The 26,839-nt window shown below is 52.8% G+C and overlaps 1 protein-coding gene across 5 annotated transcripts in view; it reads right to left on the bottom strand.

Moving 5' to 3' along the window:
• The window catches only part of LOC111847425 (nuclear factor 1 C-type-like), a 68,193-nt gene that overhangs the window by 29,496 nt on the left and 11,858 nt on the right, over positions 1-26,839 (bottom strand). For all 5 annotated transcript variants that reach the window (XM_072704060.1, XM_072704059.1, XM_072704061.1 and 2 more), the window contains exon 2: positions 17,661-18,192. In XM_072704060.1, the coding sequence (XP_072560161.1) occupies positions 17,661-18,192 (532 nt within the window). The remainder of the gene's footprint in view (positions 1-17,660; positions 18,193-26,839) is intronic.

Genomic DNA, 26,839 nt, shown 5'->3' with positions numbered 1-26,839 from the left:
CATACACCCCCGCCCCCCCACCACTCTGGGCTGACCCGGCAGCTTAGGGAGGACCCCACTTAACAGATGACAGCCGGTGAACTGCGGGCCATATCTCACACGTCCAGAGGGGCGGCGCTTTCGCTTTCGGGGAGAAACCAGCAAGCCGCACGACTACACTCAGCGCTGCCGGCAACCTCGGCTCCATCGACACAGGGTCATGGGGATGGCCACGCCTCCACACGGCCACGCCTCCACACGGCCACGCCTCCACATGGCCGCGCTGGCTGGCATGCCGGTTTCCTGGCCTCCGTACTGCTCGCGGAAAATGCCGGAAACAATTTGCCCGGCTTTCCCCTGCAAGCCGCAATATAAATGCCAGGTGCGAACAGTGTGTTCCTTCTGCGTTTGTTTTGGACTGATCTTACAAATGAGCTAAAAAATATATATTTATAGAAAATGATTTTAAGCCACTCCTCTGGGCCCCTGCTTAGGAATCCACTGCTACATCTTCCCTATCCTGGAAGGGAATTCATTAGAGGGGAGCGTGCACGTGCGGGGAGCGTGCACGTGCGGGGAGCATGCACGTGTGGAAAGCGTGCATGTGAGTCACCCCTCCAAACCCTGAGGTTTGCTGGACGTTCCCGACTGCGGCACACCACCACCGCCTGGTATCGTCTCCTCCCAGAATCCTTTGCGTCATGGGGCTTCCTAGCAGAGCTATGGCGTTAGCTAATCTGCCTAGCCACCACGTTGTGTGGCTTGTGGAACCGCCAGCTTTCTGGGTCTCTTCTGTCTGAAAGGGAATTTTAAAGCAGGGGACAGGGAATCCCCGAATCTTCCTGACCCTAATCTGGAAAATCCTTGGCCCTCGGAGGGATGCATGCGGCCGTGAGCAGGCGGCTTTCCCAGGAGCGCCGCGGCATGTCGGCCAGCCCTGCAGGCTATTACTGTCATTAATATAATTGTTAAATGACATATTACTGGCGTCATTACCTCCAGCAGGAGTCGTGGCCTGTGTCCGATGCAGGGGGGAGAGAAATTAGCCCCACTGTCCCCTTACCCCCCCCCCCACTAGCCAAAGCTACCCTTCATCCAAATTTCTGCATTTACTGGACTGATGGTCTCACTCAGAGGATGCAAATGTGGTCTCCTGGCTCTCTGGAGAACAGGGGTGGGGTCCCCAAAGCTGCTGGGGCCCCCTCGAGAAAAATGTCAGCCCATTTGGCCTTGTCAGCTTTCCCCCCTGCCACCCCCACCACCTCCAAATAGATTATCTTATTGCAAAAGTAGGGCTGAACAGCTCTTCCAGGAGACTCAGTCACAAACCTGCGCTTTTCTTAAAAACGGGCGCACAGGAAAGTAGCCTGGCTCTGCCTTAGCGAGGTGACAGCCGAGCGGAAACACATGCAGCGTCCCGCGTGCTGATCGCCGCCCTGCTGTTCGGCATGACTGCAGAGGAGGAAGGAGAAGAACACTCCGTGCAAACCTGAAGAGGCGCGATTGGCCAGTTCCCCAGGGCACTGATCTAGGAACTGGAAAAACAACCAAGACAGAATCATAACCATTTTTAGCAAATACACGGCGGTGATCTATGGCCATTGGCGAGGCTGGGGTAAACCCAGACGTGCAGACCCACACAGACACGGCCTCGGCCGTCAATCTGGCTGACAAGCGTCTAGGAGAGCCGGCAGGAGGGCAGGTCGAGTGGGGAGCGAGGTGCGGGAGTGCCGATTGGTCAGAAGCACGAGAGGGGAGTGAACGTCGATTGGTCAGAAGCACGAGAGGGGAGTGAACGTCGATTGGTCAGAAGCACGAGAGGGGAGTGAACGCCGATTGGTCAGAAGCACGAGAGGGGAGTGAACGTCGATTGGTCAGAAGCACGAGAGGGGAGTGAACGCCGATTGGTCAGAAGCACGAGAGGGGAGTGAACGTCGATTGGTCAGAAGCACGAGAGGGGAGTGAACGCCGATTGGTCAGAAGCACGAGAGGGGAGTGAACGTCGATTGGTCAGAAGCACGAGAGGGGAGTGAACGCCGATTGGTCAGAAACACGAGAGGGGAGTGAACGTCGATTGGTCAGAAGCACGAGAGGGGAGTGAACGCCGATTGGTCAGAAGCACGAGAGGGGAGTGAACGCCGATTGGTCAGAAGCACCAGAGGGAAGCGGGCGCTGATTGGTCAGAAGCACCAGAGGGGAGTGAACGCCGATTGGTCAGAAGCACGAGAGGGAAGCGAGCGCTGATTGGTCAGAAGCACGAGAGGGAAGCGAGTGCACATCAAAGTTGCCAAGTGGGACATTATCTGCTCAAGCGCCCACCCAGCGGGCCCCTCCACCCAAATCTTGTCACCCCAGATTACGCAGGGTTTACGTTGGGGCCGATTTCCTATCTGATTTACAGGGAAAAACAGTCACAACTAATCTAGGGGGGCAGAAGGGGGGGGGTGTGGCTCAGCAGGTTAGGAGGCCGCATCTTCATTCAGAAGATCTGCAGCTCAAATCCCACGGCTGGTAGAGCGATTCCACCTTTAGGCCCCTGAGTGAGTCCCTTAACCTCCAAGTGACCTTGCTTTACATCACTTTGGATAAAAGCTTCTGTTATATAAGTACTTTTTTGTTGTTTTTTTTTTTATTCCTGATCTGAGCAGCTTTCCACACCACTCCTGCTGTGGATGCAAACGAGCATTATTCATCAAAGGAGACACGTATGTTAAAAGCTATCGTCAGGTGGTACTGGGTAACCGCGGAGAGCGAGCCGCCGGGGATTGTGCAGGGGGGCGGGGGAGGGGGGGGGTGTGCCTTGCTGTGCAGCAGAGACGCACTGGGCCTCTGCGGCTCAGTGATATCGGGCCCTGAACTGAGACTGACCCGCGATAGGAAAACATTAGACACTGAGGGAGGGGGAGGGACAACACAAAGGGCTGGTTGAGATATATAATCAACAAGAAACTGCGTCCTGGGCAGGCAGTGCAGAGAGAAAGGCAACGAGGGAGAGAGAAAGAGAGAGAGAGAGAGAGAGAGAGAGAGAGTGACGTAGCGTGTGTCCTGAAATGCCCTCCCTTCAATACGGCCTGTTTTCCCCCTTTCCCAACCTCTCCCTCCCTCTCTCCCTCCCTCGTCTTTTATTGCAGGTCTTCTGCAACGACTCAGCAATGTGGCTAACGTTAAAAGCAGCCCCAGGCCATATGGGCTCCTCGTTAGTGAAGTGGCCCCTCTCTCCCTCCCCGCTCCCTCTCTCAGTGCGGCCATATCGACCCGGATCGTCAGTTTCCTGGCGTTTCCCCAAGCGAGCAACGGCAACATACGGGGATTAAATAAAAATGACCGAAATAAATATTGGAATTAAGGCCCCGGGGATAGCATGCGATGCCATACGGATTGGGAACCTGGCTCTCGCTGCGGAGGAACACTGCGACTGACTGAATTGGACACTGGCGCCCCGTGCCAACTGCAACTGAAGCCACCTCGGCCTGCCCCCGCAAGCTAATCACTGGCCACCAGAGCTGCCAGTCAAGCACCTGCTGTCACGGCAACCCCCTGTGCCGGCCACCTAGCTGCCGTTCAAACCAATGACGTAGCGACCTCGTCCAGGAGACCTACGACCGGCCAATAAACCGCCAGCGTGTGAGGTGGTGCGGATTTCTGGGTCATTTCAGGACAGGCGTTTGGCAGCATGGCAACATTAGCAGGTTATAATTCTGTTAGACGAGGCAGGGAAGTTACGGCCATGAACGAGCGCCGTAAACTGAGCAGCACTGAGCGCTATCGCTGAGCTGTTAGCGCCAAGGCAGAGCGCGGAATTCCTCAGTGTGCTTACGGCGCTAATCGGCATGCTTTCACAGCTCTCCTGTCCTAGCTGTGGGCAGAGCTTAGCATTTAAATCATTGACAGGAACCTGGCAAACACACGTCCCCCCCCACCCCCCCACCAGCGCCACCACCTCTCGCCACGGGCTACGAACAGTCAAACAAAGCATGCCGTTGTTCCACCTTTAGCTTAAACCCCTCGCTTGATGGTGGAACCGTGTCATAGTGTGCCCGGGGTCAAAGGTGGGGTTCCAGTATTCAGCACCTCAGTCCATGGAATATTTCTGCCTGTTTATCCTGGGTGCAGGCGCCCTAGACCCCAGGACCGTGGTTACAGGAACACAAGCCCATAATACTAACTGAAGGCAGGCTGCATTCTGCAGAGCTGCCAGGTGTGGCGCTATGGAGCACTTCATATGTTGGATGGGAGTCTCTGATCTGTCTAAGCTCTCCAGCTGCAGGTAGTCAACCAGCCCCCCCACAATCTGCTCACCCCCACCCAAGAAAAATACGCGTGTCTGTGTTCATTCCACAGGCTTAATAAATACTGTCACGAAACTTGTGTGTCACTTACTTTAGGATTCAAACACACACCCATTCACTCCCAAGCCCCCCCCCCCCAGTAGGAGAATCCACATTATTCCCAAGGCACGGTTCAACACCTACTAACCCCACCACGTCCTCGATTTCACGACAGCAAGGCTCCTGCCCAGTGACAGGTCCCCAGTCCCTGCTTCCTCGCTCCCTTGGGGACTCCGGTGACAACGGCCTGAGGGACAGCCACTACGGGTTCGAATGCGGCACGCGACAGCCAATCAGGGGAACTGACGGCCAAGCCGCTCTGTTTGATCCGCCGTTAACCCCGGCGGGTCTGCAGAAGTTGGGGCAGGGGAGCCCGGGGGAGCAAGGCCTGTTGCTGTGCTTATACTACCTCTCCTGGCCATCTATGCTAAATCAATTACGCAGTCAGCCCAGCGAAGGCGCTACCGCGTAGCCCTGCTCCATAGGGCTAATGCCCCCAGCGGACTCTCCGCTAGTCATTTCTGGAATTTCTCCGTCTTATTGAGTTTTGTTGGAGCGGCACAGGAGCTCTTGGGACTTCAGGCACAGGGACATTGGCGTTTTTACCCAGAATCCACTCTATTGGCTTCTGCATAGCGATTGTTACCATGCAGCCTCCATCGCTGCATCATCCAGGCCCAGCACTATTACCCAGAATCCTCCCTGCTCTCTCCCATGGTGTGATTTATATAATTTAGTGCTGTGGAAGGTCCCGGAGCCTTTGGGTAGGGCTGTTGGCCCCCCCATGCCCGCTCCATGCATGCGCTGTCCTGCACGCTTCCTTATCCTAAATAAACACGCACATGAAATATTGCATATTTCAGGCCTTAGGTACACAAGTGCTTCCTGAGAGCCCTCATTTTAATGAGGGAGGTGGGGTATCGGATTCGCTTTCAGATCTGCTGGGGTTCCGCTCGGCTCCGGAAAACCTGAACCGCGGCATGACCGGAGCGGAAAAGGAGCACGCGGCGCACTGAGCTGCCCTTTCCAGCCATCGATCATCCCTTAATGAGGTGGGGGGGGGGAGTTGGCTCAACAAATCAGCACATGGGGCGTGTGCCCGGCTCACGGACCAACTTGGCGTCGCCCACCACCTGGGGGGGGGGGCTTCCTCTTCCCGCAAGAGATGAGCGTTTTCAAAAATGAAATGGCAACCCCCCCATTGCCATGACTTCGACCGCAGCCTGTAAGTCCCCCATTCCTCAGCTCAGCATCTGATAAATTCAACTGCAGACAGGGGGCGCTGTGGAGGGGCATCAGGGGGAATGTCACTTTCTCTGTGTTTATTTTCAACCTGGTTGCCAGGGAAACCAGCTGCTGCCAAGATGGGGGGGTGATACTGCTGGCACAAAAGGGGGGGGGGGCGAGTCCCGGTAAGAGCTCTGTGAGCTGGGGGGTGGGGGTGGAGTCAGATGACTTAGATTTTCCGTATTGATTAGTCACACGGTCGCTCCCGGTGATCTGAGCACACGCTCCTTTCCATTCCACCTCGCTCCTAGTAAACAGGATCAAGGTCCAGACGCCAGTCTGGACCCGTGGCTGGTTCTGGCTGTGCGGCCTCTCGTGTCCGTGTTTGCTTGTTTGTTTCCCTTCAGTTCAGCTTTGTTTCCAGTCTCCGCTCATTCTCCCTTGGCAGTGGTAATGTCACCCCGACATGGCAGCCAGGGAATCAGTATGGGCTAAACAGCCCAGAGCAACTCAAAACAGTGAAAAGGATGAGGTAAAAAAAAACACAGCTCTTCATCACCTACGCCCCCCCCCGGTTTTCATGGAGGCTGTGTGTGGGCGGCCAAGGACCCAGGCCGACACGGAGAGCACTTCCTGAGAACCAGAGCCAAGAAGGCGGAGCTGTTTTCACTAAGCACACGCCTCTCAGGTCTTTACATTTACTGCGGCTTACAGCTTCATGCCTTTATTCATCTGCATTTCTTATTGAGGAGATTCAGGGCTGCAGCCACGCCCCCCTTCACCAAGACCCGAGGGACGGGGCTGGGCGGAGGTTGGGGTCTGTCCAGCCGGGCATTCTGAGGACGTGTGCGGGACACACGATGCTCCTACGACCCGTACTGGTCAAGTCCTGAAACAGACAGGCTGTATGCAATAAAAACGAAAAGGCTGGGAAAAGACAAAATGCGAAGATTTAACTAAAACGTTTTACTCTGTTTACTTCCTGTCTCATTAGGAACTTATAACTGGTGGAATTTCATCATAATTCAGTCTAATGGTCCATGATGCCTTTACGCGGATATATGTTTTAAGTCACGCCCCTTTTGAGCTGTATGGGGTGAAACAGGGCAGCTAGCGATGTAGCCTGGCACGGTCACGGTCCACGGCCGGAGGCCGGTCAAGTCGGACATGATGAAGGCAGGCTCAGGCAATGGCGCCACCATGTGGCCTCGCCAGGGGAAATGCTCGCCGCGCCATATGGCCGGCAAATGGGCCGACCGCCGAAACCGTAATTACTCCCTGATATCAGAGAGGCCGGGCCAGATGCTGCGTGTGGAGAGTTTAATCAAGGCTCACATAACTCTGCGGGGTGGGCGGGTACCCAAACAAGCATGTAATTGTCATTTTATACCCTGTGCAGGATCCCCTGCGTCTCCCATCATCCTTGCTGCAGAGTCCCCCATGATGGCCGATCACAGCCTCTCCCAGGACTCGAACCCACAGCCTCATGGAAGAAAGCCTCTTGTCAGCCCTCCCCCCCACCCAAAACCCAAGGCCGGGCTGCCCCGCCTTCATTTTCCCGGGGGACCCCGTACCACAACAGTGAGACTTCTGCCGTTCGTCGGTTCGTTTTTCTCATGCGCCTCTTCGTTTTAGTAAAAAAGGAGTATATCTGCGATCAGGTTAAATATGCCAGTACCCTGTCCTTCCCTGCATCCCGCCATTAATTCCCGCTGGAAACGGGTGTGGCTTCAGTCAGTAAACAGGCCCGACCAAGGTTTGGCGGAGGAACGGCGCAGCCCGGCGGGGCCGACGCCGCCTGGTTCACACGGCAGGGTGGGATGCGGGCAACGCCGGGAACGCGTTGTTCTGGCCGCCTGGCAAGTCGGGGCCCCGCTAATGGAGAGATTATCTGGATTAATGCCCCCCGGCGAGCTTTTCTTTTCTTCTCGAAGCGCCACGCCTGCTCCGTAGAGGGCATCAGTGCCAGGAGTGATGCCAGGATGGGTCTGTGCCAGGCGCTGAACAGGCATCCAGCTGCAGGAGCTCCTCTCGCCAGAACCGGTCCAGGAAACCAACCCGTGTGTGCCGTTCACCAGGGGACCCCAGTCACAGGGCCGCACGCCGACCAAGACCGGCAGGAAGTGAACGCGGTTCTTACAGGGCCTGTGTTCCACAATACAGGCTGAAAATAATGGAAAATAGTTATAAAATAACCCGACACAACGCCTCAGATAAGGAGGAAGCTGTCAAAGATCCCCAAAGGGGGGGGGCAGGCCAGACTGCCTCTGTCACAGCCCCCTCCCCAAAAAACCACCGTGCATCAAATGTTCTGTAACCAGGGACACGTGGCCCCCTCGTCCCGAACCTGGAAACGTTCCTGAATCCGTTAATCTGCCGGCGGTGCGATTACGTCGTGTACGCGGTGTGCGATGGAGAATAGGCGGGAGGTGACAGATTGCACCGCGGCATCCTGGGAAGGGCGTGCGTGAGACGCTCACGAGGGTCTGGGATTTCTGTACACCCGCATTTTCAGGTTTCTTGGGACATTTTTAACGATAAATTCCGCTGCTGGCCCGTTCCCTAACCAGATAAGAACATCGGTGTTCAGTGACAGAGATGAGCAGCAACACTAATGTGCTAATGAACGAGGAACAGGCGTGATTGCAGACACCAGGGGGCGCTAGGTAACGGCGTGTTTCAGGGCCCCATGCTTTCATTTGGAGGTGGGATATTCCTGGGATGAAGGGGACAGACTGGAAACAGGATTAATGTCCTCAAAATGTCCTCACTGCTCACAATATACTTTTTGGTTTGTAACTGGAGCTGGCTTTCCGTCTGGTTCTGGGGTGGGGGGGGGCGGGCAGATTCTACTCCTCACCCCCGTGTGCTGCCCCCTCTCCCTTCAGTCTCAATCACAAACCCCCCCCCAACCCCCCATCATCATCCAGCTGGAGCACGTTTAACAGACTCGAGTTGAGACTCCCAGTGAGGGACCCCTCTCGGGGCTGCTGGGAGATTTGGGGGGGGGTGGGGGGAGTTGCTGACATCACACACCTTGCTGCAGTCACACACAGCTGCAGGACACAGCTGAGGCCACACAGTGTTAATGGTGGCTGAGTGCCTACAGGGCGGCGACGTTGGGGTCAAATTCCTACAGATCCTTCATTATCAGATGGATTAGCGGACGGATTTGCCCATGGAAGGTAGCAGCGGCCCAGCCAAGCAGTCAGCTGCCCCTCAGATCTTCAGACAAGGTGCTGTGTACCAGACCATTCAAGCTCAAACCCTGCTGAGATCCTCCAGGGTTATTCTGTTGGACCATGTGGAGTTTGGCCACTCAATGGGATCCTGCTGTTCTAGCCCAGCCATGTCAAATGGGATGACCTGACACGGCCTGACGGGGGCGGGGGCAGTCCACATGCCAGCTGTCCAATGGGACGACAAATTCCAGCTGTTTGGCGGGGGGGAGGGGGGTCGACTTCTGTAAAGGTCACAAAAGTTCACCATATGTGTTTGTCCTCCATCAGGAAATGACGTCATGCCCGGAGAGCGAGTAAAATGCACAAATACTCGCTTTAGATGGCGATTGAATGTTTATTACTGAGACAGGACGCAAAGAAAGCCGGTCCTGAGGGATGCTGGGAAAAACAGAGCAGGCAGCAGGCGGCTGTGATCTGGAATTCGGTGTTCAGGCCCACCGATATGACTGAACATGTCGCTTCGCCATAAGAGACTCAAATATAACCCAAAATATAAGGCTTTGGGCTTCGAGTGAAGCCTGACAGTTCACTGGAAGTCGATTTAACTGCCTATTTCTTTAATAACATGAAAACACACACACATTTCCAAGGAAGTGGGGAAAAAACAAGAAATACAGATGACTTCAGCGTAGGAACGAACCACGATGGAAAACGAGTATCGAGATCATTTCACCGCCGTGCCGCTTAGCAAATTACTCTCAGGGTCGATCCTCCTCTCCAAGCGCTGCGCGGGATGGGGGGGTGGCTTCAGATCACACTCACCCACCCCCCCGCCCAACCCTGACACTGCTCGCAATGAGATCACACTATGGGGGGGGGGGGGGGCAGATGGAGGGGGGGGGAGGAAGCAGGCGTGTGATTGCTTCCAGCTGGCTCACCCTGGCCAAACCGCGCAGGTCTCTGTGCCAGGAACCTGCACACATTTATGTCTAATGAGACACCATTAGGGAGCCAGTCTCAGGGTCACTGCGCTCTCAGGAAAAAAAACGAGAGTTCCACTTCCCCATCCCATAATCTCACTTTCTCATCTAAACCTCAAGCTCACACCATCTCCAGACCTCCAGAGCCGGCGTTCCATCTCCTTACACGCGCCGCTTATGCTCCGCTGCCGTTGGCACCCCCGCTCACAGTGCGCTGCGCGGACACTCCCTCTGAAGCCTGCAGGGAATTACACTTCCTCCTGCACTGGCAAACTGGCACAGCCCAGTGAATGTGCACTGGCTCCGCCTCTCTCTCTCAGATGGAGGTGTTCCCACCAGTCCTGCCCATAGCCGGCAGACGTCACGCCTGGCTTTACTCAGCTCTGCTACATGGTCTCCTGAAGCCATGGAGGTCAGGTACGTCACTCAATGGTCCAAAGGCAGCCCCATCGACGCCCCCCTGTGGCCTGTCACATTCCTGCACAAGGCGTCTGTTGCAGTAGAGGGTGCTGAATGACACTGGATAGACATCAGACTTCGGGCCAGTGAGGTCATGGCACGCCGACAGCACCTACCCCCTTTTAGCCACTTGCTAACTGCATGCCACTGTACCTACGAGACAGACGCCCCCCCCCCCACTCATACCATACTAACAAAGTAAGAAAATAACTGTGATAATTCCACCTAACATCACGCCATAGGCCGCGAGATTATTTGCACGCTGATAGCGGCAATTAACGGTAATTGCAGCTTTGCCCCCTTAGCGATCCGGGGCCGTGAACAGCTACTGCGTAACCACAAAGAGGACCCCCCCCCCCAACCCCCAACAACACCATTAATTCAGCTCCAAAACCTGCTATTTAACCCAGCGGTCTCTCTGCAAAACAACCACTTATGGTTCATTTGGCTGTCAAATGAGTCTGCATCCTTTTCTCGCCACACCAGACACTAAGGGGCAGGACTTTAATCGCTTCCTTTGAGGGCACAGAGAATCTGATCCAGGGAGGATGATGAGGTGATAACAAGCAAGAAACCAGGACAAGCCACAGTGCCTCCCAGGATCCCCCAGCCCCCCAAATTACACAAATTAAGAAGATTACTGGCTGATCCGGTAGAATTAGATGAATGTTCCGTATGCGGCGCACAGTCCACAGCCTACTGCTCTCACTACTGTCTAACCCAGGGGTGGGCAATCTTATCCGCAAAGGGCCGGTGTGTGTGCAGGTTTTTAGGATAACCTGTAGGTCAGCTGTTCAAACCCAGGTGTGAGGACAATCAGTCTTCTAATTAGTGAAACTAATTAGGGAGTTGCAGTGAAAACCTGCATATACAAGATTGCCCACCCCTGTTCTAACCACTGAAGTTAAAATTCTCTCATGTGAATCAATCCTAACCAATGAGACAGGTCTGATGTTTCTGGGACCCAAATCAAAAAGTCTAAAAATTCCCCTCGATGTAGTGACTGCTTGCGGCCAACAGGGGGCTCCCCAAACCTCAGGGACCTCACGCAAACGCATGGCTTGCTGAACGTTGCTGTTGACCAACCAGGCAGAGAAGGTAATTGTTTAGCTGGTGGATATAGCCTAGGTGACACTAGGGGGCCCGGAGCACCACACACACCCCCCCACCTAACAGCCTCAAGCGCCCAGTGAGCGGAGAAGTCGCCCTCCTGCCCAAAGATGCATCGGGGTGATCGGGGAGCCTCTCACTGCTCCAGTCTGTCAGGGAAAAGTCCGGAAATGATTATCACGTCATGTCTGAAGGGCCGCTCTTCAGATACAGCAGACCACACTGTCTCGAGAGAACCATCGCGGTGCGGATCGGGTTTCTGAGTGCCCGGAGTCGGCATGGATACTCCGGCAAACACGCATTTGACATGTGGAGGAAACCGGCGACTGTTTTCCACGTTACAGAACCCTGCAAATTCTGGAACTTTCTGATGGTCGTCTTCTCTTCTCCTCATCAAAGCCACTATATTTTGGCTCCTGGTTAACTATAATGTTATATTTACATCGTTAATCATTCTGTGCACAAAAGCGGATGACATCACCGCCAGCTTGACAAGTTGGTAATATTTTCCATTTTTGCTGGAAATATCAGAGCCATTGAATCTGCACAGAGTCACATGATTCATCATGGCTGCCAAGAGCATCCTTTGAAATGCTGGAAAGCACTGCATTCGAGTGGCACATGAAAAACAATCGAACAAAATATCGGGCAGGCGAGGGGGTTCTCGGTGATGACGCAGTGGACAGCGACTCGTAGACAACCACGGAACATTCCGCCGGGCAGCCCCCATCTGTGCGTTTCCAGCTAGCGACGAAGCGCAAGTCGAAATGCATCCACCACAGAGAAACACTTACTGAAATCAGGAGCACAACTGGCCAGTGCCGCGGGCCCTGCGACTCGAACGGAAGCCTCATACCCCAACCCGCACAGGGCGAACCGTCGGCATGTCACCGACAGCGATTCCAGAAACATCCACCGCTTGTCAACGGTGCGGTCGGCTACTTGAAAGTACAGTTTCGCAGAATGACAGCAGATATCTCTCGGTTTCGGGTGTCCTGAACCACAGACGAGAAATCTGCATCTTTGAAGCTTCACTCCACAGATTACTCTTTACTGTACATGTTCTGCTCAAAACAAAACAAAAAAAACCCTGAACGCAACAGAAATAGGGCACTTTTTTCTCCCTGTGACAGGCTGACTGGTTATGGCAACGGTAGGTTAGTAAACAGATGGCATGGAACAAATTAGCCGTTAACACTCACTGGTTCAGTCCCAGGACCCCAGCAAATGGCAGAAGGGGGCTATGTAAACGATGGCACTGGTATTTATTTAGAGCATTTAGCTAAAGCCCCGGATTGACCCTGGGGGCAGCGATAGGCAGAGGCCTGCCATGGCATCATTTGACCCCGACGATTGACCTTTGTTATTACACCACTTGTCCGTCAGCATGAGGAAGGCATTGCCAAGATGGCGGCTCTCCCTGTGATGTGCCTTTCTGGATATCCCTGTCTGTCTGCATCACCCAGCTGTCGTGGGACATGTGGGGATTTGCGGAACTGCCCTCCCCCCTCCCCAAAGGCTGAGTCGAGGGACACGGCAGCCACGCAGTCCCAACGTGGGACAACAACTACAAATGGTCAATGTGGGGTCACGATCCACATACCACGTGAAGCAATGCAATACGGTGTGAGAGGTCCAAAGAGGAAGGGCGTCTATTTCAAAGTAAAAACTGTCAAAAACAAGCCAGATAATGTCCACAAAACAATCACAGTCTTCCTTCACAAATACCAATCAGAACTATTAAAGAAGGCACGATGTTCCATCTTTACTTGTGCACAGATATAGATCTCTCCGTGGATGCAGCCATGACCTGAGAATACACAAACACACATGCACAGTGACGCATGTAACATCTAATAATTCATTATCTTGCATCTTTAAACGTCTCACACTCATATTCCATCCTTGTCTTTCCAGAGCCAAAGCTGTCGCTCGCCACGCTGCCCTAGTGGAGATGCTGAAGGGCCTAACTGCGTTGTGAGGAGTCGTTTCTGGCCTCAGCCTAACGGGAAGGGTTGATCTGCTCAGTCGGGTTATTCATTTGCCCAGTCGGGTCCTGCCCCCCGTTAAGTAAGTTCTGTCCGTCCTAAAGAGCGTTTAAAAATTTCTGAATTTACCCATTCTGTAGATTCTACCAATTATTCAGATTTTATGACGCCCCTGCAGAACGCAGAAGCGGTTTCACGTTAGACACCACAAGAACGGGCACATCCCATAAAAAAAACAGAGAGATGAGAACTAAATGAACAGTAAAGAGAGTGGATAATTAATGTTTTCTGCTCAGAGGGTACGAGGGCCTGTTTGCTGGTTGGGGGGGTACGTATTGTGATCGGCAGCATGCAGAGCCGGCCGGAGGCCGAACCCGGGGACAGTCACAGGGCCGTCTCACTGCAGGAAAGCAAGAAAGCAGAAAACGCTGCAGTTTCGATCTGGTTTCAGGATGAATGTTCACTTGGGGCAATCGATGACAGCAGACAGGGTGACGCACAGAACTAAAGACAAGCAGCTAAAGCTGTATATATAAACAGTGTATTTCCTGAAACGCACCTACAGAAAACAAAACAGAAATCCCCTGACCACCCCCCCCAGAAGCCCCATGGCTTCATGATTAGGGAAGTGTAACTCAGCATGGACACAAACACGGGAACGAAGCATTCTTGGGACTAATCCACGCGGCAGGCCCCGGCATCGGTTCCGACACGCGCAGGGCCTGCAAAGCATCATGGGTATCATGCGGGCGTGCTTACATTCTGCGGCTCCTCGTGTACTTTTGGTGTTCAGGAAAGGGTGTTCAGTTATTGGGAGCAACCATATCATCTTGTTGGGGGGGGGGGCATACCATTGGATAATTTGTGGGGGGAAGTTGTCTTACAAGAAAACACTGGTGATATTTTGAAAAATGAAATGACAGACGATGTTATTAATGCAGTTTTCACTGTCGATTAGACTTCACTGATTCTACAGCAAAGTGCCAGAAATCATGCAGATTCACATTCAAGGTACTGACATGTGGGGGGGGGGGGGTGGGGGGGGGCTGTACGCTGGTCACTCCTCCCATATAATCACGGCAGACAATGGGTGGGTGTCAGAGATGTATAAAGTACTAGAGACCCAGACTTGAGTAAAAGTACAAGTGCTCTATCAAAAAAGTGACTTGAGTAGAAGTCGAAGTGCTCTTTAAGCACCATACTTAAGTGGAAGTACTAAAGTATTCAACATTTTTTGTACTTAAGTATTGCAAGTAGTTTATTTTAAAATTTACTACTCAAATACTGAAAGTAAAAGTACAAGTATTGTGTTATGCAGTTATTAAAGAAAGCAGTCAAAAGACATCATATATATATACAGTATCAAAAACACCATTCAGCGTGACAGCCTTTATGATAGCCAGCTAGTTAAGTGAACATCGCAGCATGTTATGAACCGTGCGTACCTAACGTTAGTTAACTTATCTAGCGCTTAGGAATTTCTGGGTTTTCCATGTCGAAAACAAACTAAAGTGCTCTCAATGCAGGCAGGCAGCGCTGTCTTCTTTGATCGTCTGATTCGCTCAATGATGAGCCAGCTTATTCAAACCTGTGACAGAGCCATCTACTGTTCTGGCAGTGATAATGTGGGTTTGGAATGATTCGTAACATTTTTATAATTGTAACGAGTAACGATGCAGCACATAAAAAATCTATCGGAGTAAAAGTATTAAACTCATCGAAAATATGTACTGGAGTAAAAGTGGAAGTAGGAGAAAAAAACAATACTCCAGTAGAGTACAGATACGGCCTTTTAGTACTTAAGTACAGTAGTGAAGTAGTTCTACTTCGTTACTATACATCTCTGGTGGGTGTCACTGGAAGCTGATGAGCGTGGAGTGAAAACTGGTGATTTCGGCTGTTTTCCACTGACTCCATTGCATCTCCACGGTGCTTTGAAAATAACAAACACTTAAAAAAAGGTTTTAGGGCTCGAAGAAGCTTTTCCGACAACGTCATTGTTAGACATTTCTGCCAGAGCCGAAATCTCATTTCTAAAGTGAAATGACCATCACGGTTGCCTTGCGTCTTAATCTGAAAAACATGTTTTCCCCAAGTCCAGCGCCTCCCACTGTTCATCTTGAGAAGGGACACATCGCTCCCTCACACAGATGTGTTCCAGTCACCAGATGTTGATATCCATCGGCATGGCAATGTGTCGGTAATGGGAAGGGGGAACTTGGGAATCAGCAGGGCCCAGTGCACCCATGCCCCCCTTATCCACGCCGGATCGATCCGGAACATTGATTCCCAAAGAGTCAAACTGGTTTTTATTAAACTCACCCCCCCTGCCAAAACTGCTGGGGCCGGGGGCGTACGTGACACTTGGCATGGACATGCCCGGCCGGGGGGGAGAGGGGCGTGGCCACACTGCAGTGCCAATGCCCTGTTACGCTCAGCGAAATACCACTGGGGGGTGTAGGGGCACAGACTTGCTCGGGCAGGAGCATGAGTGAGGTTTTGCTTCCTGTCGCCGTCAATCGCATCTCCTGCTCTGGGAGGGGTGTACAGGTTCAGTGCCACTCCCCCCCCCTCACTGAAAATCAAGATAAAACAAAGTCTTATAAACAAAGTCACATGTTTTCCCTGTCCCTATTAAAAGTTTGTAATATTTTTTATTGTAAAAGTTGAAGCAACGGAATATTCTGTAAGGTCTTCCTATAAGCCAGTGCTTTGGAGTAACTCGTTCACACATGGGGCTATATAAAGACTGCACTGAGACGCCATTGGCTGAGCCCCCGCCAGCAGCCGAACAAGCCGCCTGAACATGACCTGAAATGACCCCGCTCCACCTCCCACCTCATGAGCCCCCGCCTAAAATTATCTTGCTGCAGCAGTGAAGCAGGTTCCTGTCTCTCTCCTCGGCTGGGTTTCCTGTGCGTCTGGCCTACGGTTTGGGAAACGGTTACTGTACGCGGGAGGGCACACGCACGCACACACGCCTCGGCCGCCACGTGGGATGCCGCGGCGTAACGGGTCTGTGGCGGAGACGGGTCTGTCCCCGGACTTCATGGGAAGGTCGGCCTTTCAGAGGAACTGGAAGAGGGACAACAGCTAACCAATAACACCCCAACTCAGATTCTGTGGTTATGTCGGATTATGACCAACTTCAATACACAGTTTGGCACTGAGCAATGACCAAATGAACAGCGGGATTTTCTAGCACTTTATAAGGTAACTGTAGACGACAGACGACTACAGGGGTGGAGCTGAAAGTCACATGACTTTTTTTGGTCATATGTGCAGGCCTCAGCCGAGGCCTGAATTTCAGCATCTGCCAGATACAACCTCGTAAGCTCGGACAGGCGAGGCGGGAATCACAAGCCTCGCGAATTTAAGGGCTCCTGTCCCTTTAAGGACAAAAGCTGACTGGCTGCCCTGCCCCTCCTCCTCCGCTCCCCCCCCCCCCCCTCCACCTCCCTCCAGGCCTGAGTGAAAGTGGAAAGCCATGGCGCCTTATCAAAGTGTTTACAGCCAGCGGTTTGTAGGCCATTAGGCAGGGTCATGTGACCAGCCGGTTGCCACAGTGACCCACATGTCTGAGGGTGAAGGTTGCCTGGGCTGGCAGAGAAGAGGGACCGCAAGTGGGAGGGAGGGAGAGAGAGAGAGAGAGAGAGCAAGCATGCGCCGGGGGCAAAGGAACTACCACCAAATAAACAAGACAGACTTCATGTCCTTCCTGCCACTCTGCTTTGCTCGCTCCCCCCCCCGCAGGCTGCCGGCGTCCTGAGCAACTCGGAGGCCATTAACAGACCTGGCTAACGGTCATGCTGCTATCCTCTCCTCCCTACCACGCCGCCTCAACGGGCCGATCCAGGGTCTGGATAGACAGACCCTCGTTTCGTTTTTGTTCTGGGAAACTGTTTTCCTTTTTCGACCAATCAAACGCTGCTGTGGGTCTTTATTTAGCTGTACGTTGAAGTTTCTCGGTTACTTAAAAAAGGGGAAAGTGCGCAGACACACACACACGCACACACTCATACTGTCACAGTGACACGACACTGTTAACACAGACTCTGCAGCCAAATAAATAACAAGAATCGTGGCACAGCAGTAACGATGTGACAGGCCTGACAGCTGGATGACGAGATACACTGCCTGTGCTGGGGGGCAGGAGGCACCCACACCCCCCCAAACAGAAAGATAGCTGGGCAACCGCAAGGTAAACCAAAAGCAGCAGACAGTCCCCTTTTCATTTACCTCCTGTGTCCCCCTGCCTTGGGTCTGCACAGTACCCACCCCCCCCCCCCCCACCCCTGCTCACAGCCTTGGCCTTCGCTCGGCTCACAGCCCAAGCCACCAGTGTCCTAACTCTCGCCCTCAGACCCAGAGGCATTGTGGGAGCTGCCATTATTCCCGGCCACTCACCTCTCTCCTGGACGAAGTAGGCCAAGTAGAGGTCGAGCTCCTTGACGGAGACGCTGATGTGGTGAGGCTGGACGCAGAGCACGGGGTTGGTGCACTGGCCGGCTTTCACCAGCCGCTCGCCGTCCGTGCTCTCCAGAGGGATGCCCTTGAAGAGGATCACCATCACCAGGTCCAGCCGCCACACCTTGTCGGCCTGCCGCAGGCAGTCGATCCGCCGCATCTTGCCCTTCTGGTCGGGGTTGGAGAGCACGCAGGAGGCCGGCTTCTTGCCCGTGATGGTCAGCACAAAGTCCTCGCGGCACTCGGGCCGAATGTCCTTGCGCAATTTGGCCAGCAGCCGGGACGCCCACTTCTGCTTGACCTCGGCCTTCTCGCCCAGCAGCTCGTCCTTCACCGCACGCTCCTCCTCCATGGTCATCCGCTTCTCGTGCTTCTTGAAGTACTTGCGCTTGCGCGCCTGCAGGTTGAACCAGGTGTAGGCGAAGGCACGCACATGCGGCAGGAGGGCCTCGATAAAGGGGTGGAACTCATCCTGGGTAAGACAACGAGAGAGAGAGAGAGACGTCAGTGGGAGGGCCCGACTGCTGCACGACCTCTCGGGATTGGCCAACCTCTACTGAGATAGCCAATAGAGGAGGTCAGCTGCCGGTGAAGACCGCCGCATGCGCCACGGCCTTTGATGGTTTCTGGTGGGATAGTTTGGCATGGCCACCAGAATGACTTTACGAGCCTCTTCAAAAGCTACAAGTTTGTTTGTTGCCGGCCAGGCGAATCACCGGTTTTTTTCACTCACGTCATGCGCATCGGGTGGCTATATAAACAAATACACACCTGGGGGCAAAGCGTAAGCAGTTCACTTGGGGGGGGGGGCAGAACTGTGGCTCAATAACAACAAGTTCCCCCCGAATCCCCCAAAAAAAAACAAAAAACCAAAAAAATCAGAAACGATGCCTGTACTGCATTTGAATAGAAAGGCATTAGCCGTGAAGCTAATGGCTAATGGGGTGTGGGGAGGGAGACACATGCGGGGGGGGGGGGGGGTGCTGATCTCAGTGCTGATTCCCAGAGTGTCGAAACATCTCCATCTCCATTGCCTCATACTGTGGGAATGGGGGCAGGGGGCAGTTTGTTGTTTTTAAGTCATTTCACCCTCCTCCCTCAAAAACTTTGGTGGGCCCCACACAAATACGAGGTTTCAGTGGTGGTCAACAGCCCACTGAATGAGGGACCGGTTTGGGCACGGAACACCACATGGGTCACGCTAATGAACGGACCCAACCGGACTAGATGCATAGGGAAGCTCCACGTTTGACCTGGAAAAGCATGGTTCTGGTTCTGGAGGCTTGGAGAGCGTGCCGCGAATGCCAGGCCCATGTGGCAGAGAACGGGAACCTTGATTCTCACAGTCTATTTTCATGCGGGTATAATGTGTTTTTCTTTCCGGCTCACTTCATTCAAAAATAAAAGAAAAAAATAAATAATTCTGAGAAAGCAACCAGCTGCAGGTCTGATGCATGGCGGTGCTGCGGTTTGAGGGACGGCAGAGGTACGGTGCCCCTTTCCAGACCCCGTACAGGGTGGGGGGGTGGGAGCTGGGGTCTGATCAGACACACAGTAGAACAAAGCCTGCAAGAAGCAGAGAAGAGCCCAGCATGCTTATCTGCGGACGTGGTCATCCGTGGGCATGGGCGTGTGCATGGGCGTGTGCGTGTGCATGGGCGTGTGCGTGTGCATGGGCGTGTGTGCTCACCTCCGACCACGTCAGGACCTCAGGGAAAGGTTGCTGTGGAAACCAGCAGTATGATAACACCCACGAAAAGCCCCCCCCCCAACCCCGGAAACCCAGCATCTTCATAAGAACGTGTCACAAGGCCTCCTTTATGGCAGTTACAATACCCCCCCCCCGAGCCGCCCTCCCGACACCACAATAAGGGGGGGGGGGGGGGGGGAGACCGCACAGTGGCTGGTGTGGCTTTCATCGCTACACATGGTGCTGGCATGGAGACCAGTTGCTCCTAAGGCAGAAGTAAACATTAATTAGGGTGAAAAGAGACTCGCAACCAGGCCGGCCCCAGGAGGCGTGTCCCTGCTGCTGGCTGGGGGGCCAAATCTCTGCTCCACTCGTCCCCGGGCCTCCAGCCCCCTGCCACCCCATATGGACTTTATGGGCGACTCTGGACCCAGGGAAGATTCTATGACATACCACCCACCTTTTAACCACTTTTTCTGGTCAGGCTTGGAGCTTATCCCAGGCTGCACACCCTGGATGGGATGACGTTCCATTTTAGCCCTAAATCAGTGGCCTGAAACCATCTTACTCATGCATTTAACCCTCTCCCAGCAAATCTGTCACAGCTTTTGCCCAGCTGAAGGGGGCAGTGATATTTAAGGGAGGGGGGCAGTTTTAAACCAATCATGAACCCCCATGACTACATAGTTCGCCTCGTTACTCCAACAGCGAGCTAATTGTCTGGTGTTAGGACGTAGCCTCAGCCACGACGCGCTGGCAGGCCGATGTGTCTGTGAAGTGCTGGAATATGGGAGACAGCAGGTCCAGCTGCTACCTCACACCATCTCCTGTATCGTATTCGGAGCAGGAAGCCGGCACTCCTGCCCTGCTATCTGTATCCCAGGTGGCCTTGCTCCAGGAGAATGTTCTAAACATCCCTTCTCAGAAATAATAAGGATCCTGCCTGGACTCGAACAGAATTTGGTATCGACACTAATACTGTCACTGACGGGACCCGGAGGAGGCGCACCCACAGAGTGATAATTCATCCCAAAACGGATCCCCGACCCGGCAGGGGGATGGTGGAGCCCCATGGAGGCAGAGCGGTTAGCAAAACCAAGCGCCATAGCCTTGCGAACGAAACAACACCATGCCAGCCCTTTGAGATAGACGGTCAGGCGTTTGGGTATTTTAGAGACACCTTCCATTCCATTGTCGTTAGGATACAGTTTCTGCTCTTATTAAGGCAGAGGGTGAATGAGGGAGGGGCGGGGCCTGGGAGGCAGGGTCATGCTCCAATGGGCAGAGACTCAGACAGGCTGTCAGTCGGCCCCCGCCGAATGCTCGCCATCCCGAGAGTGACCCAGAAGAGGCATGCCGGCGGAAGCCGGCGAGATCCGGGCAGGTGCTGGATTCAGAGCATGGTCACAAGTCTCTCACTGGGCTGTTTTCATGCTCGGGGGCAGGGGGGAGCAACAGCGGCAGCACAATGACAGACGCGTGTATAATTAGCCTGCAAAATGTGCAATAAAACCCCCCCCCTGTGATTAAGTCTCATGAGCACGACGGTGCTCATGACATCTCCGGTTTCGCTTTCACAAAGTGCCCCCCCCCCCACCGCCACCATGGGGCACAGCAGTCTCTTGAAAGATGGGAATGCCGGAATTCTGCAGGGTCAATCAGGACCAGCTCCATGTTTGGCACAGACATGTACAATTTCGCAACCGGGGACTGGAGGGTAACACACATTGGAAGGGTAAAATGGCCACCTCATGCCGTCCTCTCGTTAAAGAGTTATCTTTTTACCATCCTCCTCTTTTTTTTAATGTGTCAGCGTATGTGTATGTGCCACCCAGTTCCAGAACTTTCCGTGATGGACGAGGCCAATGTGACCCAGAAAAGCACGCCGCAGTTACCGGCAGGACGGTACCGAAAGGGCTCGCTCTGGAAGATACGCCGCACGGTGAATCATCCGACACCTCCCCCCCGCAAAGCGCAACTGCTGAGTCAGCCCCCCCCACCCCAGCATGGCAACACCGGGAAGGGGAGGGGCTACCAGTAGGCAGTGGCGAATGGAGGGGGGCGGGGTTCTCACTCTCACAAGGGCATAGAAACTGAGGAGAGGCTGCGGTACAAAATTTCCCCCCCACCTTGCAACCCCCCAACCTGCCACAAACAGACGCACACGGTAATGACCCTTCCAAGTGATGTCCCAGGGCACGAGGTGTCCCATACTCAGAAAATGGGAAAAACAACAAACCGGTTATATGCCAATAAAAGTGCAAGTAAATCCAGTGTATCAAACACAAGCAACGATAATACGGACGGATCATGGGTATTTTACGGGGCTCCACGTCACCCCACAGGGAAGATCGTGCAATTTAGGTAATTCTGAACTCCAGCACAAAGAAAGCTGCAACTTTTACATAGCAAAAAAAAAAAACAGAGAAAAAACAAGTGAACTAGACAGAACTGACGAGGTAATAAAACAGAATTGTGAACAAACATGTCATGGCGGAGGACAGGACTCCACCCCCCCCCCCCCCGCAGGCCGCATTTCAGGAGGGGAGGCCCCAGAAACAGCGGTACGTGAGGAGGGGCTCCCGCCTGAACCCCAACCAGCTTCACTCAAGATACCGGCGGGGGTGCAGTACGGGGGCGAGGAGGCGCAGGAGTGACCCCCACCCGAGCGGCCCCCACCGAGCAGCCCCCACCGGAGCGGCCCGCCGGTGATAACATTCTTCAGCCGTATCGGCGCTTTTGTGAGACGTGCTGGAATTGCGCCAGGAGCTGAGCTTGCACACATGCTAATTACACACGCCGTCGCCAACGCCGCGCCAAGGACAAAGGGGACAGAAGATGCCGGCAAGTCCCGCCCACTCCAAAAACAATTAGCGCTTTATGCTATCAACCCCCCCCCCCCCAAATCCACCGGCACCACCACTTCCCAGGTGGCTCTATGTTTGAGCTGAGCTGCAGGCCACAGTGCTGAGCAGGGGACAGTGCTGAGCAGGGGGCAGTGCTGAGCAGGGGGCAGGGTGCGGGAGCAGTGCTGAGCAGGGGGCAGGGTGCGGGAGCAGTGCTGAGCAGGGGGCAGGGTGCGGGAGCAGTGCTGGCCGTGACTGCAGGCACCAGTTAGCTTTTTAGCTGGTTAGCGCTGAGGTTAATAAAGGAGGCCTTCAGCCAGAGGCTCGGGACAGTGCAGGCACCCCCCCCCCCTCCCCGGGCATGTCCCTGCGTCTTGTGAGCGTGACAAAGAGGCGGGCGGGTAATAAGAGACGTTCTCGAACCACGTCGACAAAGGGAGCCTTATCACACTTATCTGACAATCTGCAATTAGCAAAATAAAATAAAAGATGCTTTGTAACGAGGGAACCGAAACGATTCGTTAAGAGGGCTTTGCGATTAGTGTTTCAGAATTGCTCCAGAGAACTCGCATTTACATGCACATGGGACATTCATTTCATAAGCCTGCTAGTCTCAAACAGACATGCCAGAGACTGTCCCCGTTCCACTCTGGGAATCACAGATTAGCCTCATTATACAAAGACTGTGTCGCTTTTAATTCTCCCCTGTCTCTTGCTCTCTCGCACTGAGTGGGTTCAGGAATCCTAGTCTGAGGAATGCCAGTGCACAGGCAGGACTGTATCATCCTTATAGCACAGGCAGAACTGTGCTATCATTACAACACAAGCAGAGCTCTGTTATCCTTAAAGCACACGGAGAATGTCCATGTTACAGCACAGGCAGGAATGGGTTTGCTTCTGTTCTCTTTTAGGTTAAAATCAGGGTTTGTTCCAAATGAAACATTCAGCATTTGGTGCCGAGGGGCATTTCGCTACAGAAGTCTCTGGTAGGCCTGGGCCTGCTTCTCAGGAGCCGGGCTGGGATGTCGGCAGCCCCCCCCCCCCGCCCCCCCCCGGCCCTGACAGGGATCTGCTGCGAACAAATTCCTGCTGACTCAAGTGAAATCTTCAAAAGAGCCAGTTTCCCTGCAAGAGGGATTTTTTTCCCTCCATTTCTTAAGCCTGTTTTCCAATCTCTAACCACAACCGCCGTGCTACACTCCGGAGCAGAGTCAAAAAGGGTGTGGGGACTCACTGTGCCTTCACAGGCATCCCCTGCGTCTCTGCGGCTAGCGATGGCGCGAGCTCAGTCACCCGAAAGTAAAATCCAACCCAGTAAACCGGTCCAGTTGCACGGTCAGGCCGGCACTGAGAGACCGCCATGTTTACATCGCCATGGCGCCCGCTGTGTCAGGGCCGCTTCGGATGAGGGAATTTATTTTTCCAGGGGAATTGGTGATAATGTCATTTTACGCTTGACCCAGAGTGGAACGATCCAACATCTTCGAAAATGGGGGTCGCGTGCTTGACCCTTGACCCTGACACGTGCACAAAGAGGCCCAAAGCCCCCCCCCCTCTCAAAGACTAAAGCATAAGTGTCAATACACTGGAAATATGAGTGGAAAAAAAACAAAAATGGACCAAAGCAGAACGGGAATGGGGAGGGCGACTTCCATACCCCCCCCTGCTCCCGACGGCATTTGGATTTTAATAACCTACTCATTCCTCCCCCCACTGCCCACGGGGAGTGCAGGAAGGTCACAGCCGCCAGATCAGTGCCGGATTCCCGGGTCACAACCCCCTCGCTAAGACAGCTGGCTGACACAAAATCTTCACCCCTTAGCAGGGCTCAGAAGTCGGTCTGTCCAGGCGTGTTGTGGCCCAGTAGGTTAAGCATCTGAGCCCAATGTCCGGGATGTTGAGTTTGAATCCCACGGCCAGTAGAGTAACCGTATCACTGCTGGGTTCTCGAGCAAAGCCAACAGCCGCAAACAAGAGGGTAAAGCATAAGGTGCATTCAGGTTATGCCAAACAGCTCCAAAAATCAGCACTCATTCGAAGGTTGCATGGTTGGCCTTTTTCCACAGAGATTCTGCCTACAGTCTTTGTTCTCTCAGACATTAAAGAGGACATTTTGGGCCTCAGAATGGGGGGAGCGAGATTCCACTGACTCTTTCATCAGCACAGCGACAACTAAACAACTCCCAGAACTTCTCAAAAATTCCAAGGACGCCTGCCCTTAGGATCCATGCCATACGGGTGGTCCTGAAGGGGGCGATGGTGGGCCACGAGGTGGGCGGACCAATGAGAGGGACCGAACAAACATGTGTCATTTTTCTGAGTAACTTTTAGGGCAAAAGGAGAATGTGGCTTAGTGTGGCTTCGCTGAGACACAAATACCAGGCCATTGCAAACAAAACACCAAATGTGACACTCTTGTCCTTTTTAACAGTAAAGTCCCTTGCTCTTTCTCATTTCTGTCGGGCTTCAGCCCAAGCACGTCGTGAACCGCAGTAACACGAGGAGGTGGTGAAGTTCAGCCCCCTGGGTTCTACTCCCCCACGAGACCGTAGGTCTGCGGAACAAAAGAATGGCGGATGGCGGACAGATGCGCGGAACCGCACGGAACGTGCAGGAATGAAACCAGGTGAAACCAGCCCCCCCACAGAACCGAAGCTCATTTACCAGAGGAGTGTAAAAAGTCAAAAACCGCGATACCCCCCCCAGCTGCCCTGTGACCTCATTTCTCAATCACACTCACCGCAAACCAACCCAAACATTTTGGATAAAAATATATTATGACCAAACTATTTTTGTGAATTACTATCTCTAAAAAGTGCCACAAAGTGTATTTTATGTCAGTGTGAGCTCTGCTATGGACCGGCATTCCGTCCTGGGTGTCCTCAGCCTCCCGGCCTGAGATTCCTATGCACCATCATTGTTGTTGTACTTATAATGTAATGTCGTTTGTCTTATTTATTTATTTTTATTTTGCTACCCTTATTTCTAGCTGTCTGTTGCTCTAAAAAAGTTACTATTTAATTTCCTGGGTCTTGACTTTAAAATCAACCAAGTGGGTGAAAAACAACATTTTATCTACAGCTTTGAAACAGCATTCAGAGGGGGAGAGTGGAGGAGGTTAGGGGATAAAAAAACCTCAGAAAGGGACGAGCTAATTATCAATTCGTTTATAATTAAAAGAGTCGATTTGGCTTTATCTTAATTAGAGCAACATGAGATGGAACGAGCATCTGGGGGCTCAGAGACCTCCGCGGCCTGGCCTCGGCTCTCCATGCGGCCGGCAGGCAGTACCCGTCTCTCAGCCAACCCCCCAGGCAAGCCGGAGTAGGGTGTGGGGGAGCCCAATTCGAGCCCCGCATTCCCCAGTGACGGGCCTCCAGTCCTGGGAAATACGGGGGAATACGGGGGAATACGGTTTCCCAGCCTGTACGCTTCATCGGGGGATTGGTTCTAAAAAGGCCAAATTAAATTAAATCTACTTTCATACTCACTGAATAATTCATGGATGAAAAAGATATGGTATTCAGGCTTTCAATTATTTAAAGGCAAATCCTAATTTTAAAAAGGCGGTTTTCACTGGTGACATCCAACAGTCACCTCACTGAGTTGAGACCAGTTCCGACTTTCTTACTAGTCCCTGTAGGATTTTTGTCGATGGAAATAAAGTTCTGTGTTTTCTGGTTTGACATTTTAAAACTTATAGAAGTTTTTTTTTTAAATATCCCACATGGTCCCATTGGATACTTACATTTCCCCAAGATAAAATTAATATGCATGCACAAAGGACAACATCCAAGATAAATATGAAGGTAACACAACAGACATCACTAAAAAGTACTGATGACAGAGCACTACAGAGTAATACAGCAGCACACAGTACTACAGCACTGCAGAGAACTACAGTGCCATACAGTACTATAGCACTGCAGTGAACTACAGCACTAGAGTACTACAGCGCTACAGAATACTATATTGCTACAGAGTACTACAGTGCTACAGAAGAGTACAGTGCTACACAGTACTACAGCACTGCTGACTACTATAGTGCTGCAACTACTATATAATTATAGGGTACTACAGCACTGCAGAGTACTACAGTACTACAACACTAAATAGTACTATAGAACTATTGAGAACTACAGCATTACACCATTGCAGTGCTACAGAGTAGTAGAGTACTATAGCACTACAGAGAACTACATCACTACAGTATACTATATTACTATAGAGTACTACAGCACTACAGAGTATTACAATGCTGCAGACTACTGCAGCACTACAGAGTACTACAGGGCTACACAGTAATTACAGCACTACAGAATATTACAACATTGCACAGTAGGAGTGTAACGATACACGTGTTCGTACCAAAAATTTTGGTACGGGTCTTTCAGTTCAGTACATATATGTACCGAACAAATGCAGCAAATGCCAAACCTTTGTAGATTTGTGTTTTTCCCTTGAGCAACATTTGGAAAGGGTGGATGAAGCCGCACCAATACACATGTGCGCATAGGTATGGTGAACACAGATAAACCAGTATTTGAAGGTACAGTTAATCTTTTCAAAGTGTGCCTTAATGG

This window comes from Paramormyrops kingsleyae, chromosome 21 (genome assembly GCF_048594095.1).
Source record: "Paramormyrops kingsleyae isolate MSU_618 chromosome 21, PKINGS_0.4, whole genome shotgun sequence".
In the NCBI taxonomy this organism is placed as follows: Eukaryota; Metazoa; Chordata; class Actinopteri; order Osteoglossiformes; family Mormyridae; genus Paramormyrops; species Paramormyrops kingsleyae.
The sequence above is the reverse complement of the archived record's forward strand: the minus strand, read 5'-3'. Positions and strand labels throughout refer to the sequence as shown.